General features: G+C 31.2%; 1 protein-coding gene across 1 annotated transcript in view; it reads left to right on the top strand.

The window, feature by feature from the left end:
* Positions 1-19,608, top strand: part of LOC129218738 (rap guanine nucleotide exchange factor 1-like) — a 166,908-nt gene that overhangs the window by 47,731 nt on the left and 99,569 nt on the right. The window contains 4 exon segments of the mRNA XM_054853062.1: positions 11,075-11,175; positions 11,897-12,118; positions 13,085-13,742; positions 17,572-17,722. Of these exon segments, the coding sequence (XP_054709037.1) occupies positions 11,075-11,175; positions 11,897-12,118; positions 13,085-13,742; positions 17,572-17,722 (1,132 nt within the window).

Genomic DNA, 19,608 nt, shown 5'->3' with positions numbered 1-19,608 from the left:
ACAACGTGGTGCCCCCCCAGGGGTGAATTATCGATTGATTAACTTAAAAATAAACGATCACTTTCGTGGAGGGAATTTTACAGAGCATACATTTAATTGTTTTAATTGAAAAAAAAAAATCTTCCTTCCCCTCCCCCTCCAGTAACTATGGATCAATTTGTCAAAAAAAAATTTTTTTTTCCTCTTTATTTGGTCTGAGTCGAGTACTATTCGCACTTTAGCCTGACCGCTTAAATTGCAAAAAAAAAGTTTGAATGTTTATTCGTTAAAAAAATTCGTAGCTAATTCCCCCCATCTATTTGTGTGTGGGGGGATTGCTACGCGGTTTTACACTGTGGTGCCCCCAGGGTGTGAACTATCGATTAAATAAAAAACAAATAACTGTCGTGAGGGAATTTTACAGAGTATACATTTAATTGTTTTAATTACAAAAAAAAAAAAAAAAAAATTCTCCCCTTACCCCAGTAATTATGAGTTTATTTCAAACAAAAGTGATTTTATGTTAAAATTGCAATAACGATTTTTTTACTTGTAAATGTTAATGCGTTAATCCGATGCGTTAAATGAATTTTTAAAATAATAATATGGAAATTCATATCGATTTATTTACCTTCAGCATATTGGTTGTGATAGTGTCTATCTAGTTTGATAAAAATGTTCCTGCAATCTTGATGATATAAATCTGCTTCTGTTAAGAACTCGGAAAAATCTAAATCACAGAATTTCAGTTTTCAGTGTTTTCGAATCTTTGAAACTTTTATTCTTTCAAATAAAATTTCTGTCAAAACATTATCTCTTATCTAGTGTCTGGCTACACTTAAAATTACCCTTTAAAACACTCATAATATAAAATCATCAAAATATATTTTTGTAAGATGGATTTTTTTACGTTTTCAATTTAAGGATGCGGTACAGCGTGCTCCGAAAAAAAAAAAAAAACCAACAGCTATAACGACTTCACTGTGTTGGCTACAGTTGATCACTGACGAAACTGCCCTCGAAACAGCAAGAAGAAATCATCACAGGCGTGTACTTTCCCCTTCCTTCTTTTCATGCTGAGCACACAATGGTAGAAGCAGATGTACGGACGCTAAATTGCTTCCTTTCATTTTGAAAAATATTTCAAAATTTCTAATTTAAATTAAAAACATTTTTTTTGGGGGGGGGAGGATTTTTTTTTCCTGCTACAATCAAATGTAAACTCTGAGAAAATCCCCCCTCTCTACAAAAGTAATCTTTTTTTTTTTATTTAATCAATCGATAATTCATTCCTGGGGGGCAACAAGTTCGCCCTAACATAGCTGGGGGGTTTCTACGTGTTTTTTTACCGAATAAATAATTGCAATTGTTTTTTTACAATTTAAGAGGTCATGGGAAAGTTCGAATAGTACTCGACTCAGACCAAATAAAGAGAAACAAAAAACTTTTTTGACAAATTGACCCATAGTTACTGGGGGGGGGGGGGGGGAGAGAGATTTTTTGGAAATCAAAGTAATGAAACAAATGCCCTGTAAAGTTCCCCATCCCCAACCCCACGAAAGTGATCTTTTTTTTTTAAATTTTAACCATCATATTCACTTCTGGGGGGGGGGGGGGGCTCCCACATTCGCCCCAACATAGCTGGAGGGGGGATTTACTACATGGTTTTTTTTATTATTTTAATGTTATTATATAATTTTTAGCCATTTCACTTATCATGTTAATATTTTTCTTTTATTTTGACCTTTCATCCACCCATGCAGCGTGTGACCCAAAAATAGTGGGCGGAGGGGGGGGGATTAGAACCAAAATTTTTAATTAAATTTTTTTATTATTTTAACCGGCCACACGCAATAAAACAGATAAACCGTGTTTTGGGGGCTCAGCTCTTGGTCTACAGGGACGACGGGTTCGAACTGAAAAATTCATTTTGTGTTGAATAGTCCATTTATTGAGAAGGCTATATAACATTGCGCTTTGACTAATAGGAGTGGAGCAGCAATAAGAAATATAATGAAAATGGGAAAATTTATATAATTGTATAAAATGCTTGGAACGCCGAATACACGTACCGTAAAATTCCGAAAGTAACCCCCCTATTTTCAAAACAAAACTTGTTGATTTCAGAAGGGGGGGTTATAATCGAGATTTTTCTGAAAAATTAGCCAAAATAATTGTTTTTAGTAGTATTAATTTTAGAGTACAGAAAAGAAATAATAAGTAAAAAAGAGTTAATATTAATGAAGAGAGAGAGAAATTAATTAATAAAAACATGTCATAATTTTCTAGTAGTAATAAATTGCATGAGGGCGCCATTTGTTTTCGAAAGAAAGGATTTTGCACCTTAAGTTGGCAAAATCCCTATAATTTAAAACTTGAAAATTCATTATGTACTGAATGTAATAAGGTTACAGTAAAAGAAACAAAATCTTAATGTTCTTGTTTCAGAATAGAAACAAAAATCGCAATCACGGCCGCAAAATCATTATGAAAATCATAATTTCGAAAACTGAGCTTTACAAAGTTCGTGAACGCAAACACAGACAAATCTCTTACTCGATTTAGTAAAATTTACATTTCTTGTGATCCTAAAACTCGTTCAATTACATTATTTCTCCTTTTAAAAGGTTAAGTTTCGCGCTACTTTTTAAGCAACACGTTTCCAAAATGGCGTCACGTTTTCAAAATGGCGCCGTGTTGAAGATCGTTCAGTTTCACAAGTCAGAACAAAAATGCTCCTTCCAAAAGGAAAAAAAATGCATTACAATTGTATAAATTTCTTTTGTAATACATATGAAAAAAAAAAGGCGCCCTTGCATCAAAAGGAGTCTAGACATTTTGGAAGGAATAAACCATGGAGACCATTTTTTTTTCTTTTTTTGTTTAAATCATTGTGTTTTCTTTCTTTCTTCTTCTTTTTTTTTTTTTTTTTTTTAGAAAAGCAAAACTGCACATGGAGGGGGAAACTAAACCTTTGTTAATGCTTTCCAAGTGAAGCAGAAAATGTTATCCTTCTTTTATTGGAGGGAGTGGCAAATGAAGATGATCAGAAAATTTTCAGGCGAAGGGAGGGGAGGGGGTATAATCAGGATTTTAATGAGATTTTACTTTCCACAAAAAAAGGGGGGGGGGGGGGGGTTATAATCGATAGGGGGGTTACTTTCAGGATTTTATGGTACATTTTTGAGGTAGACCGTGCAACATCTGGCAATGCAGCTTAGTAGACTCATAATTGCTGGGGAGGAGAGATTTTGTTTCGCAATTAAAACAATTAAATGTATACTCTGTAAAATTCCCTCCACGAAAGTGATAATTTTTTATTTCTCCAATCGACAATTCACTCCTGGGGGGGGGGTGTACCACGTTGTAAAACTGCGCACTGCGTAGCAACCCCCCCATTAGTGTGGGGGAAAGGAATTGCTACGAGTTTTTTTATCGAATAAACGTTCAAACTTTGGGGTTTTTTTTTTTTTTGAAATTTAAACAGTCATGCATAAGTTCGAATAATACTCGACGTGGACCAAATAAAGAGGAACAAAAAAAATTTTTTTTGACAAACTGAGCCATAGTTACTGGGGGGGGGGGATTTTTTTTTGACCATCAAAATAATGAAACTAATACCCTGTAAAATTCCCCCTCACGAAAGTGATCATTTTTTTTTTAAGTTTAATAATCGATACTTTACTCCTGGGGGGCACCACGTTTGCCCCAACATAGCTGGGGGAGAAATTCGCTACGTGTTTTTTCTTATTAATTTAATGTTATTATATAATTTTTAACCATTTAACTCATCACTTTAATATTTTTCTTTTTTTTTGACCTTTCATCCATCCATGCAGCCGTGTGACCCAAAATTAGTGGGGGGGGGGGGATTCGAGCCAAAGTTTTTAATTTCATTTTTTTATTGTTTTAACCGGCCACAAGCCATAAAAGAGATAAATCGCGTTTTGGGGGGTCAGCTCTTGGTCTACAATGGATAATGAGAGTTTTGTTGTACTGCCATCTGTTGTTAATTGAAGTAACAAAAAATAAAAAAAAATCAAGTGATTTGGATTTATTAAATTTGCAAAAAAGAAATTTTTTTAAAAATAAATTGGCGGTTTCACTGTGTAACCACGGCCCTTCAAAGTGGCATCTTTGAAGTTCAATGTTATCAACATTGTTATTACTACTGACCAGATATTATTTGGTTTTATCAAAATAATAAAAACGTTTCAAAAACAATTGCAGTAGTTGATCCACTGTTCTGCTTTTGAATTTTGTGATACTAGTGGTTTCATATTAGTTCTATGGAAAACATTGTTTAATGTTTATCAAAATTTCATTGTTTTGATTCTATCTCTCCAGAATTTATTATTTTTACTTTGTTTTAAATGTAATTGGCTGTTTAAATTTTTTTTTTTATAGTATCAGTTGTTTAGGGGTCATTCTTCAAAAAGTGTAACTTTTCTGTCACATACCTTTTACAGTAAAAACTTTAAGGAACAGTTCATTTAACAATAATTTTTAATTTCATCAAAAATATATCTATATAAACCTGACAACAGTTTTTTAATAATAATTTTTATTTTAGTATAATTTTGGTCCAGAACATGTGAATTCTCACCTCTGTGGCATGCCACACACCTTGTGTGGCTGTTTATATTGCTTAATAACTTGTTTAATTAGAAGTATATACTTATTTATTTGCCCTTCACAAGTTCTCAAATACTAATTGTTTAAGTATATTTAATTTTTTAATATTGTGTTTTAGTTCGTTTTAGAAGGACAGGGAGTCATGTCACACAATAAATTCTCACCTCCATTACACAAATACTCTATTACACAAATGTATCTATTTGGCCTATGTTAAGAGAAAGATCCTCATCTCTGTGAATCTCTCCTCTGTGACAAACCTTATCAATGTCATTATTTCTGAGGTGAAAATAACTGATGAAGGGGAAATACATCAAGAATAGGCATTCTACCAAAATTATAAATTGCCAGTATATCCTCAAATTTACTAAATACTATTTTTTAGCATATATTTGAAACTACTAAGTAATCCCTACTTTAATTAAGAGAACTTAATATTATATTCCTACTAATCATTAAAATAGCTGATTGTTTGCTCAATTTACAAAACTACTACTTTGATATTAAATTGGCCTTGATTTTTAAATATTGAATTTTTTTTTCTTTTTTTTAATTTCTGAGAACAAGGTATTTTTTAATTTTTTTTATTTATGAGTAAAATAATTTGAACTTAGCTGGGCCATTGTTTATGGGTTCTTCTAGTAGGTAACTTTCATGTAAGAATGAAAAAAATGAAAACAAAAGGTTTCATAATTGAAAAATATTTGCATTCAAAAGTTACGTTTTCTGGAGAATGACCCTTAGATGAAATAAAACAAATCCATAGAGAGAATAGTATTAGAATCTGTAGTTAAAATTCCTGCATTTTATTTCTTGAGACGACAAATGTATTGATTATGTGGGCTGTCATACATGAGATTTTGAAGATTTCACTGTCTTATTATCATTCATAAACATCCTGCTCTCAGCACTTTCTGAGAAATTTTGAAATCTGTCAATTAATTTTACTATAACTATTAGAGTATTATTTAAAAAATTTTTGGTGCTTGATGAACTCATTTCCAATCGCATTTTCAAAATAAATGTGTTGTATAAATATTCATTGAACTTTTAGTTTTATTTATGTGAGTAAAGTCTTAATATATAAATGAAGTGGTAAAAAAAAGGCTTAGTGATTATTAAAGTGATATGTGTTGTAAATTAATGTTTTTGGGCATTTAGTATTTATTTATTATATTTAAGGAAAGATAAACTTAATAAATGTGTACATATGTCTTATACACAATAGACATTTTTATAACTTTCAAAATCAACCTTTTATTAATTTTTTATTTTAAATTTTTATCATCCCCTCTTTCCTCAAAGCACTTAAATTTGCAAGTGCTGGTGTTCTTGGGACCTAGGTAGAGCCCAAGTTGAATGAGCATCAACAGCACAACCCTGTGTATTAATTAGAGACATACCGAGTAGCTGAGTACTAGGCCTTTAGCACTACTCGGCCGAGTGCCAAGTACCAATTATGTTTTAAGAAAAACCCTCAACACACAGGTGATGAATTTTGAACTCATTGGAGTAGTAGTATAGACCTCCATATCCATAAAATAGTTTTAAAACAAAATTCCAGCTGAAATTAAATTATTAAAAAAAATTTGCTTGCATAAAAATTTTTACAAAAAGGTTATTTTTAAAATTAAAAATAAACAAATAAAAGGTATGTTTAATCTTCTTCTTCTTCATCAGCACAACAGCCTGGTGCAGGCCAAGGCTTTCTCCGTCTGCTTCCTCCAGGCGGTACGACACGTTGCCAGGTTTCTCCACCTGTTCACTCCCAAAATTTTAAGGTCCTTCTCAACACTATCCAGCCACCTTGTTGCTGGTCTTCCCCTTCTAGTTAGGGGAGATGTTTAATCTAGTTAGAATTAAAACAAATTATATAAATATTATAGTTCTAGTCCCCCAAACATAAATAATTTTTAAAAGCAAATAAAACAATGTTAAAAGCACAAATGTGCAGGAACAGCTGCAGACTCGTGTCTCTGAGCTACAAAGAATGTCTATTTCAGTGCATAAAATGTGAGCTAATGAATGTAAAGACATCTGTCAAAAAAATCCTACTTTCGTCGTATGCCTTTAAATCTATAAGCTCGCATTTTGTGCAATAATTTCGATTATTAAAATATTTTGTTAGCATTTTTCTTCTTTTTTCCCCCAAGTATTTCTTTACCCAAAGCATATCCCTTTTCTTACTCTTAAAAAAATCCCTTAAGTTTAGTTCTCTGTATTATTATCATTATGCCAAAAATTTGAATCTGCAAAACCGTGTTTTTAAAAATTCGCAATCTTAGTTTTCAAGTGATTAGGAATACATTGGGATATGATTGAATGGGTTTTTTATTATGAGTCTATGAATATTCATCATAAGGATCATTTAGACTGTTCCTGACCAAAGTTAAGTTGTCCTACACTAATATCTGATGTAGGAGAAGTAATTGCTCCCAAATACACATCTATAGTTAACTTTTACTCTGATTAGATTTTATAACTTTTTTTTTAAAACTAATACATAGAACAGTCTTATCTTATGAATATAGCAATTATAAATGATTGCATAATATTATATGCTTGCAGGTTTTTCTTAATTGTAAAATCTGTCTTGAACAGTATTTAATTTTTTACAACTACTCGGTATCAGCTGACTATCTGATCAAAATCTGGCCGAGTACAGAGTAGTGTTGTTTGGTTTAAACCATGGTTTAAACCGTGGTTTAAACTGTGGTTTTTTTTAAACCATTTTAAGTGTTTTTTTTAAACCATTAGGTTTTTTCAAAAACATTTTTTTTTTTTTTTTTTGAAAACTTCATTGTTTTCCCCCAAATGTTTTCATGAATTTTACATATTATGGCAAAGAGTAAAATCTAATTGATGCAAAGTAACTAGCAAAGATTGATAGATAAATTACAGATTTAATAAAATTAGAAACTTATATTTCTTAAGGTAATGCAAGTTTGCTAAATAGTTTTTCTTTTCTTTTTTTTTTTCTTTTAAATCAATGCAGCTTTCCTGTTAGGTACATAACTATACAAGGGAGACCAATTAAGTTTTTCTAAAATTGCATGGAGAAAAAATCTAAGTAGCTCTTTTTTTATTTATTCAATTATTGGTATTTTTCAGTCTTTTGTGTTTTAAAATAGTCCGAAAAGCATATTTCAACCAAAACTTTATTTACTACCTAATTTGCTTGATTACTTAAGATTTATTGAGATAGAATATGTACCATTGAAGCGATTCATAGTGTATGTAAATTTTAACACTAGAATATTTAAATGACGAGAAAAAAAATTACTAAAGAAGTCTAAGAACACTTAGAGTAGGTATAAAATTCTGCTTATGCTTGCACACTTTTTGCATCACTGATAGACTATGCAGTCTTAGCAAGAAAATAAAATAAAAATTAAGAAAACAGAAAATATTCATATCTTATTGAAAAAAAAAAAATCCCAAATTTCACCTTTCAAAGAACATTTATTATCCTAATAGAATAAAAGAAGTCTCGTGTATGAATGGTGGAAGAATCAATAAACAATAATTATTATGACAGTCTTGATTATTAAAATATGTTAAAAGAGTATTTTCACACTGAGGTTTTTAATTTTTTTTTTTTTTTTTGGTTGGTAAAAAAAATATATTCCTAAATGCATTAAACCAGGAGAAATAATGTCTATAATGGAAAAAATAATGATTTTCTTAAAACCAGCTTGTCCTGTTTTTATAATTGTTGTCACTGCTACGTTAGGTAAATAAATTACATGATTTGTAGCTTTTTTTTTTAAATCTTTAAACAAAATATTCATTGATCTTTTGATTTTTAAAGTTCTGTAATGTACTTCAGACTTGTGATTAATTTGTAGATACTGCAAAATACTTTCCATGTTTAAGAATGTGTGATTTTAACTTTACTTTTTTTTATTTATCGTAGATAACTATGATTATGGGGAAATTAATTTACAAGAATTTATTCTTGGTTATTTGTAGTAGTTAATAATGTCTGAACTATCACAGTAAATTAATTCTGATTATTTATACCTAGGCCCACATTTATGTATTGTATTTTTTATACTAGTTAAAGTTTTGCAAACAAGATTCTCCTATAGAAATCTCTACGTATAAGGAAATGAAATTCCAAGATTTTACTCTAAATGATTTAATTAATTACGAAGAAATTAGGTACAAATATGAATTCCTAAACAATTCATTGATAAAATCTTCATGATTTTCTTAAAATAAAATTATTTTCCTGAAAGGAGTGAAAAAATCCAAATAAACCCAATTTAAACCAAAAAAAATCTGGTTTAAACCAAAAAAAGTTTTTTCGAAAAAAAACCTGTTTTTACCAACCCTACCCAGTACTCGGCAAACTGACCGAATAGGCCAAACACCGAGTAGTTACCGAGTACTGTATGCATCTCTAGTATTAATGCTTACTTGTCATTTGAAGATAAAAATTATTCTGACTTATAAGTCAAAAGTGGTGACAGAACTGAACTATAGTAAATGGAAATTGGCAGCAAATAATTATTACTAATGGAAGTAAAGAGAGTTGACAGCTAAGTCTAACTTTTTATTCTATTTTATGAGGTTTAAATGAAACTTGTAGTGACATTATAATATGCTCTGTAAAAACAATATTCCAAATTTTTTTAAATTAATTTCAGGAGTAACTTATAAAAACATGTTTTTGTTTGTAAATTTTCAATCCAGAAATTCTCATATCTCCTGAAAAGAGGAAATGCCAGGAATCTGGGTCCAATTTTTACAAAAACATATTTCACTAACTGAAGCATCAAATTAACATATTTAAAGTGAAAAATATGGGGTAGGAATAGTAAAAAGGTCTGTTATTTGATATTTATAGCAATACATAAAAGTTGCTGATAAATTTATAAGAACTAGTTTCTGATAGTAATGAATTTATGACTTGGATAGGAAAACTCTACAGCAGTATGTATCTTTTGCCAGTAAATTTGAAAACATCAATTACTTTGCTGTTAGCTGGAATAAGATTTTTTCTGTTAAAAGTAAAACAATGATAATGCTTCCTTCACATAATTTTTATGAAGGGTTACAGATGGTTAACCACGTGGAGTGAAAAGTGTTCTCTAGAGGAATAATTTTATTAAGGGTGTATTTATAAAAGGAAAAATACTGTGAATGCTCTTCAACCCTTAACAGGGGAGGTGTGGTCTCACAGACCGCTCAAAAGTCTCCGATCACCCCTATATCATTTTCAGTCCGATTGAATGGTTTTTCCCAATAGCTTTTTGTTTTGTGACCTTGAACACCCCCTTGCTTATCAGTATCTTTAGGCAAGTGCATCTGGTTTAAATTTCATTGCATTCTTTAGAAACAGTCTGTGAGACCAGTCCTCCCCTTCAGTGTTACAATTTCCGGCTATAGTAGACATGGCTCTTAACATTAGAACCGCAGATATAGGTTCATTTATCTTTTCCTCGTTATGCGGAAACGATGCAAAATATTCTAGATGAGGGTGAGATTTGTTTCAAATGTTTACAACGTTATGCAATGATGTTCTAGGGACAATGAGAGCTCAATTATTCCTTGAAATACGATGCAAAATTCTAATAGTTAAAGGGCTGTCAAAATTTTCCCGTAACGTGATATAATCAATTTTCTTGTACTAAAATGTTCTGTATACATTAAAGAACTAAAATGAAATCATTAATAAATAATCGATTCATTTTTATCAAGAGTAGTTAGTCATTTACTGCAGCATATGATTTTGTCGAAAAATCTTAAGACTTACGAAATTTCCTCGGAAAAGGTGTATTTCAATTCAAAATTCAAAAATATTTTCCCTCCATGCTAATAAGAAGTCAAAGAACATCTAAGGGAAGTTATAGAAATTTATTTTAATTACACGATTTTTGAAAAATATGTAAATAGAGCGGTCTCTGAGACCTCACGTCCCCTGTTACGTCCTACTTTTTCACCTCCCCGTTACAGGTTAAAAAAAAAGTTTTGTGTAAAAGGTCCATTTTTGTGATCAAATGTTTGGTGAAAGATCTGTTTATGGAACCAAATTTCTCATGAACATATGTTTGAATGTATATTATTTTGCATCTAAAATTGTTCATTTGCCTTGACTCTTCTTGGGTTTTTAAAGTTGGAAGTAAGAAACCCAAATTGGGCTAGTGCAAAAGTAAATAAATAACTAAGTAAATAAAATAACAAAGTTATTTCTATTTTGTGAAAAAAGCTAAATGAACCTTGCTGTTTCTTTTGTTTCAATGTAAGATCAAAAGAGAAAAAAGCTTATGGATTTTAAGTTTTTTTTCCCCTTGCTGTACTGTTCCCAGTTCTCTGCTAGAAAAGGTTTGTTTTTATTTCGTATTGTTTCTCTTGGATTGTTTCTTCATTTCATTGTTGTACATTTCAACAATTGAATATTTTTCTTATGTGTCAATCTTTCATATTGTAATTTTTAATATTAAATTTGTTTTAGAGTTTAGTTCAGTTGTCCCTTGATCGTCTTCAACATAAAGATTCAAGAAATTCTAATGAATTTACTGTACAACAGGGATTGTCTTCTTCAAAACCAGAAAGGTGATTTTTTTTTTTGCTCTTTCCTACTCCCAACCATTTTTGAATTCTTTATTGATACTGATTTCAAGTATGGTTTATTAACTTTTTTTTTAAAACCAATCAGTTTTTGCATCTGTAATCATAGAAAATATTTTGCCTGTTTTGAAGTCTGGAATTCCAAGGACATTTCTTGCTAGGATAAAATCTGAATCTTTCCTAAAGTGAATATTTTAAAAACTTTTTAGAACTGTATAATAAACTACATTATTTCAAAATACCCGAGCTGAAAAAAGTGCACGGTGAAAGGAAAGATGCCACAGTTAGTTACTTTTAAAATGTGTTTGGTACTCTGCCTTACTTTTTAAATTTCAATATTGTTTATTGTAACCAATAAACAATTAGTGACATGTATACAAAGTGTTGACACAACCAACAGCTAACAACTTCAGTATATCCAGTAATATTCTGTATATTCTCCTGAGCAAACTTGTGGAAAAAATAGAGGAGGTGCTTGTTTAGTATTTTGTAGTCCTGTGTGTGTCTTTAGAAAATGAACCCAGAATGCTTAAAGCATACAGTAATTTTAGCAAATATTTTCTGCAAGAAGAAAAAAAAATAATGCAAGCAAATAAATAAAATAAATAAGTGATGTGTGATGGACTGTAATTCTCTAATACTCAGACACTGAAATTATGTTGCCATAGAGTTATGATTAAACATTTATGGAGTCATTATTTTACAGCCCTCACAGAAGCTCTCTTCCTGACATACCACTAACACCTCGTGAGCGAGAAATTCTTGAACAGACAAAGATTACAGATTCATCTATAATGTCTCAACTACATCATTCTGCATCTTCAGACAGTATTTTAGGATCATCAAGTATTATTAGAGTTAGTGAAGTTGTCGAGCCACCTCCGAAACCTCCTCTTCCAGCATTCAGGGATAGAATTGCAGCTGATAAGTAACTATTTTTTGAATACATTTTAACTGTAAACTGCATTCTTATGTAATGTTTCCTTTAAATTATATACTGCTATTTTTTAGGCTAGGACCTTTTGATGAAAAATATTCAGAATGTAGTTTCTGATTTCACTGGTTTAGAAATAAAACTAATAAAGCTTTTGGAGTATAGTAAACTGGAACATTGTTTTCTGCCACATATAAACTACTGCCTCTTTCCTGACACATTTGGTAATATTACCACCATTTTATTTAGCTGAGATCTTTTAGCTGCTCACTTCCATCTGCTCTCAGTTCAAAGATAGCATACAGCTCAGAACTTGAAAGTTTTGTTTGTCTACTTAAGCCATGGTTTACAAATGATTTCTCCTTAGTTTTCTGTTTCAATAATCAATTTCCTTTCTCAAAATTGTTTTAAAATGTTTTGGTAACAACATTACAAGCATGTTCAGTACACCCTTTGTGCTTGGCTGTCTAGGCAGCCCAAACAGTGCAAATATCACTATATGTTTGCATGTTGGGTGTTCCTTGACCCAAACTTTGATGCATAGCTGAGCAGTACAGGTGCAAAGGCAGTGTGCAGTAAATGAAAATCTAGTAAAACAGGTTAAGTACTTAAGCAACTTGTTCAACTGTCAGATTTCTTGTAGCAGTGAAATAAATGTGTATGCCCATGAAATGTACTCGCTTTCTAAAACTACTTCTACAGAGATTATAACTTTACAATTACTGCATTGTTTATATTGTTGTTTTGAGCTTAAAAGTCTATTCAAAAGATGACAAAAGTATTTTTTCACAATGTTAGATTTAGTTAAATTATTCATTAATGATTTATTACATATCTCATCCTTTTTTTTTTAAATTTATTTCTTTGCTGAAGTCAGTAAATGATTAAGAAATAATTCATTTTCCTTTTTAAAATTGATGCACAAATGTAATGTTTTGTTGATACAAGTTTCTTTTGCAGTAATTCAAGCTTTGAAGATTCCTTGCTTAGTTGTAACTTTCATCTAGATTCTGCACCACCTTTGCCTCCAAAACGAAAAGTCAATGCAAATGTTATCAGTTCTGAACAGTCACGAATATTTCCTGTGAATGAATTTAGCACCTTATGTGGTAGTTGTGGATCTATCAATACAGAATTTAATTCTTTATGCACTATTGACTGGACTAGTCCTTGCAGCCAATCCCCAGAAAATTTAACACCAATCAGTAAATCATCTGCCTCAAGTTTAGATTCAAATCTGAATAATTCTGTTGATGATTTATCTTATACTAAATTCAAGTATCTGAAATGCTCTGAGGCTCAAGATTTTACATACACAAAGCAGCATTTCCTTCCCGGTTATTCTTCCCAAACATACAACTGTGAGTTGTCCTCATATTCTGCTACACTGACTACTACCACTACGTCCATTTCTTTGCAATCCAATGATGTACAGGAAAGTGCTCAAGATTTAGTAACATCAATGAATGAGATTAGTGTCACAAATAGTGAGGTAACATATCGGGTTTCAAGCACCCAAGGTGAACCTCCCGCATTACCTGTTAAGCTACGCAAGTTAAGAAATAATACACTGTCTCAATATGATAATATGCCTCAACTCTTAGTATCTGACCTAGATGTAAGTTTCCTTAAGTGGTTTATTTACTATTAAAATCTATTAATTTAGCTGAAAATGAAATAATGCGTTTTTTTCTATTCTAACAAATGCAACTGCTTTCATCAATTTAATTCTTTTATTGTCTTTTCATGTGTAATGTGATGTATCTTCATTATCAATTTTTTTGAGTGCTGTTATTTTTTCTGAGGAAGAAGCCAGTGAGTTAAAAATTTATTCTGTATTTATTTTTTTATGTATACAGGATGACCAAAAAAAAAAAAAAAAAGCGGGAACGTTTAAAAACAAATAAAACAAAGAGTGATAGAAGATAATTTTATTATTTATAGCAGTTGAAACCTTAAAACTTGCCAATTAAAAAACATGAATGGAATTTACAGTACTGTGCAAATTAATTGGGACAAGCTCAGAAATGTTCCCAAATGTTGTTTAGTTGGTACAGGTAAACTTCACCTGCATGGTATAGCAATCTAATACGAATGTCCTCCTTCAGCTTGAATAAGTTTCTGCAAGGTTTGGCATTAATCGACTACAATAGAACAAAAATTTTTGATCTTGTCATCACCAAAACCAAGTTTTATAACATTCTCAGTCTTTTTTTTTTTTGTTTAACAGCCCATTTCACTTACACATCTCTTTACAATACTCCACAAATTATCAATGTGCTTTACATCAAGAGATTTACCCGCCTCATCCAAAACCATTAATTTGTGTTCTTTAAAAACATTCTTTGTTAGCTTAGAAGTAGGGCATGGAGCAAGATCTTGATGAAAGGTAGTAACACCACTAGCAAATGTGTTTGCATCATAGGTACAATATTTCTCTTTGTTACAGAAATGTATTAGAGTTCACTCTCCCGTCTACCTGCCAGGTCCTCCATAAGTAAAATCATTCTAAAACATTTGTTTCTGAATGTGCTTAACTATTTGAATAAGATGTTGCTCCCTGGTGGATTTTCCATCACTTTGCCTGACAAATCTTGGTTGAAACCTTTGCACAATAAAATAGATTTCATCACTGAATACAACCGTCTTCCAGCATCCTGCAGTCTAGGATTTACATTTTTTGGCCCGGTCCAAAAGTTTTCTCTTCATTTTAGATGTTAATAAGAGATTTTTGATTGTTATTCTTGCTAATCTCCCAAATTCAGTAAGCCTTCATGGAATTGTTGATGAATCCAAATTCACACTAGTAACTGATAATTCTCTTTGAAGATGTGTACTTGTTTCGCGAGGATGCATTTTTTTTTATTTCCAGGGTTTGAAAATATCATGATATTTTCTAAAATATAAAAAAATACCGATCTTTTGACGTATATCGGATATTTTGATACATATCTGATATTTTCAATCACCACAAACTGAAGTCTTTAAATAATAACTACATCCTTAAATCACTGTTGTTTATTTTCTTATATTATTATTATAATATGCTGACTTTCAATAAATGTTTCTTTTGCTACATAAATTTATGTAAAAATTTACAGACTTTAAATGGTATTTAGGTATAAATGATATTTAGAATCATTTGTGAAACATTATACATTTTTTTAATATAAAAATATAACTGTTACTGATATATTGAATATTGATTATTAAGTTCATGTAGTTTGTAAAACTGATTGCATATTTTCATTTGCCCTTAGAAAAAATGTAATTGTATAATCATTTGATTATTGCAATATGTAATGCTTATAGGTATTTTAAAATTAATATTTTACTAAGGGTAATATGCTAAGATCCCACTAAACTTGATCTACCTTCATCGAGTTGCAAAAATGTTACTAAAGGTGAAGAGTAAAAGTTGTAAATAAAACGTGAAAGAAATTTTTTTTTACCTATTTCATGTGAACTAATCAGGGTTGCCTGGGGTTGAAAAGTGCCTAAAAGTGAGTAATTTACCCTCTTAGAGTTTCCAAAAATTCTTATCTCAAATGAAGAGTAAAAGATGGAAATAAAACTCTTAAGTAAGGTAGCCTACCTTTTTCAGGTCCCTAATCAAGGTTGTCAGGAGCTAAAAGGTTTCCCAAAGAGGGAGATAATTTACCCCTCACTGAGTTTCCAGAAATTCTTGTCATAAATGAAGAGTAAACGCTGCTAATAAAAGGCTTAAGTAAGGTTGTCTACCTTTTTCTGGTCTCTAAGTAGGGTTGCCAGAGGCTAAAAAGTGCCTGAAAATGAGTAATTTACCCTCATTGAGTTTCCAAAAACTGTCATCATAAATAAAGAGTAAAAGTTGTAAATGAAATGTTTAAGTAGGGTTGCCTACCTATTGGGAGAATGAAAAATGAGTAATTTACCCTCATCGAGTTTCCACATAAGTTATTAAAAAAATGTCAGTAAAAATATTGTCAAATGAATGCCATAGGGTTGCCCTAGCAAAAGTGCTTCAATCATAGGGTTACCGCTGTTCAAAGTTTCAATATAAAATCTGATTTTCAACCAGGAATCTGGTAAAAAAGGAACACAATTAAACAGACTTTTTTTTTCACAGTTCATAAGTATGACTTCCACTGTAAAAAGTCTAATTTTACTGTTTATCTACCTTAAATCTTCTTGCAACTCTACTTGGATTAAAAAACATTCAAAAATTGTTACTCTTGGGAATTTGAAGCAATATGCTTAAATGTATTTAATCTTTTCTTTGCCAGAGACAAACAGGAGTTTGATATCAATCATCCTATTCCAGATTTTTCTAAATGAGAAGTAGCCTTCTCCAGGGAGCTGTTGTTTCTTGCTTCTTGTTCCATCATAAAAAATGATCCTATTGAAAATCTCGGGTTTTGGCATTTCGGTCTGGAGCTTTTGCAGATGGTTTACTTATCTTTTCATTTGATCAAGACATTGGTATTTCGAGTTGAACTTTTTTAAGAGTCTGTCGTTACACTAGTTTCAGATCATGAAACTTTTCCCCTTTTTTTTTAAAACATGGCTAACAGTTCCAGAACGGCACCATAACTTGAATTCCTATCTGATATCCCTTGATGTTTGCTTTTTTGGAGTTATCATTAAGGGGGGGGGGGAGGTGTTTCACATGTACAGGATCAGAAAATTTTCTACTTGATCATCTTTGTGGTCCTTATATACCAGGATTTTTGAGACATATCTATAAATAACGAATCTATCCAGATTTTTGACGACTTGACATACAGTAAATCATAAAGTTTTTCAAGCAACCACTTTTCTTTTCTCAAATTCTTTAAGTTTAGTATCTAACGGCATGACTGTAAAAATAAGATGTGCTGTCCCCATCGACTTACTAAGCATTTATATCATTATGTAGGACATTGTGCAGAACAAAAAAAAAAAAAATGTCCTTATATATTTTCCATATTACAGGGATGTCTAAATTCAAATTTTATTCTATGATTACAAAATTCCTAGCTATTTCCAATAAATGTTATAAAAATTTTCTTTTATCATTAGTATATATTGTCATAAAATTTGCATAACTTTCCGACTAAATGCAGCCAAGATTTGGGGATTTTTTTTTCTGTCTTTATACTTTTGGCCACCACTGTATCTCTTATGCCGCTGCTTCTCTTCACACCCTACCTTTCAGCATTTTGCTTTAAGATTGCTTTATTGCTTTCATAAAATAAAACAATTATGTAACTACTAATAATTAAAAAAGTGGCTATTAAATTAAAAGCCGACTGTTTCAGATATGCATTACAACCAGTAAGTTGTATAAAAATAATTTATATATAAAAAAAGAAAATTATTGAACATGTTTCAAAATTTTAATCATTCTTACTAATGCTTTTCTTTTGAACATTCAGTAATCTTACTCATTTAACTGTTGTGGCTTGATTTAATTTTTCAATCTGTAGCTGGAGTCGGACGGCCATAGTCCTCAATGCCCACATGTACATAGTCCACAGAGTTGGATAGGTAGTAATCATGTTCCAATGTGTCGTTATCATCAGTTGAGTGGAGAAGAAAATGGAAAACCACCACCTTTGCCTCCAAAAGAAAAAACAAGTATTTAAATGTTTACATTGTAAAACATTTTACTCTTAGCAGTTTTTCTAAAATATATTTAATGTTTTTAAAATTATGAAATATCCTAAAACAAAAAAAGAAAAATGGTCAAACTGTTATGGAATGTAGGAAATCCTATGAAATAACTTAGTTGCCCTTTTACATTTAGCATTTGTGAATCTGTTTATTGTTTTTTAAATATTACATTTATATGCATGGTGTTAAATTTTATTATTTTTTTGATAGCCTTTATTTAAGAGCATGCAATTATCACTACAACTAGTGCCACTACCTTTGAATACCCCCTACCTACAGTTAATGAACGAAAATTTTGTCCAATGAAAATTATCAATTTGGTTGTTTTTAGCCTATCAGTAATTCAGTTTTCAGCCACATGATATGAGAAAGCTATAAGAACAGGATGAATTGCATACAAAATTGTATTATTTTGTACAGTACATGTGACTTTTTCTTTTGCTTTTAGTTAATCCCTCCTCCCCCCGCCAATGTTTACTTTAAATATTACAATAAAAAAACTATTACTCAATTCAGAAAAAAACTAGCCAAGAATCTAGTTTTTAAGGCACAATTTCTTTTTGTAAAGCTTCCGTTCAGAATTCATTGAAAGCTATAAAAACCATTGACTAGATATTTTTAAATCATGTGCTTCATAATCTAAATGTTTTAAGGTAGTGCTACTCTAATGCACTTTTACTGAAAATTTCTGAAATCCTACTATGATTTGCTACTTCTAATGGTCAGTTTGACTGTCAGCACAAAATTAATGCATAGCTCACAACTTATTTGTTTCTTGAGTGTTTTCTAGCTAAATAATATATATATATATATATATATATATATATATATATATATATATATATATATTGCATTAATTTTTTACTAATAATCAACTGCAAGGTTGGATGTTTATCTAGCTGTGCATTAATGATACTGTCCTTAAAAATATATATAAATAAATGCAGTAAGAGCTTTCATTATTATTATATAGTGCACAGTATTCATGTCATTTCAGCTAACATATGTTCTTTTGTATATCAGAAAATGATTTAAAAAAAAAAATGTTTCAAATCAACCTGAGTAGCATCAACTCATCGGCCGTTCATCGAAATCCGATCAAACTTTGATCGGTCGATGATCGTATTCCGATGAGTTTTCATCGGAAATTGCTCCAATATGTCTCATCGGAGATAGTAGAATCCGATCATCGGAATTCGATGAATTTTGCTCCCTATACCGATGAGATTTGGAGCAATATAGGAGCAGTGCTGTTCCGAGGCGATGAATTTTGGATGAAAATACGATGAGATTTGGAGCAATATACAAGCAGTGCTGTTCCGAGGCGATGAATTTTGGATGAAAATACGATGAGAAGTAGTAACTGCGATACAGGGAGAAGCAGGAGGAAAAAAAAATTAACAGTGGGAAGGGGGGGTCTGCCATCTTGGATGATCACGTGACCCTTCCGCCATCTTGAAAACTTTCAGGAGGGGTATTTTTGGATGATGTCATTTGGGACAATTATTTTATGTATTTTATTTTTTTAATAACTTGTTTATTTAATTTCTAATTTAACAACTTTTGATGAACGTGATTCATGAGCTCAAACGAAGTCGCTTTAGCCGGGAATCGAACCCTAGACCTCTGGAATGCGAGATTCATATGCTAACCACTGGACAAGTAATGCTCTTTCCTAGGAGGAAAATAATGTATTAAATGGAAAATCATTTGTGGCGCCATCTATCGGGTGGCAAGGCACTGACAGATTTCTGAACGAAAAAGTGAGAACTTTATTCAGTGAATATACTTGTGGCGCCAGCTAGTGAAGAGTTGGAGTCTATCATTTTGCCCGCAAACCGAGTCGGAGT

The sequence above is a fragment of the Uloborus diversus genome, chromosome 3, assembly GCF_026930045.1.
Source record: "Uloborus diversus isolate 005 chromosome 3, Udiv.v.3.1, whole genome shotgun sequence".
Classification (NCBI taxonomy): Eukaryota; Metazoa; Arthropoda; class Arachnida; order Araneae; family Uloboridae; genus Uloborus; species Uloborus diversus.
This window is presented reverse-complemented; position numbering and strand designations above follow the sequence as displayed.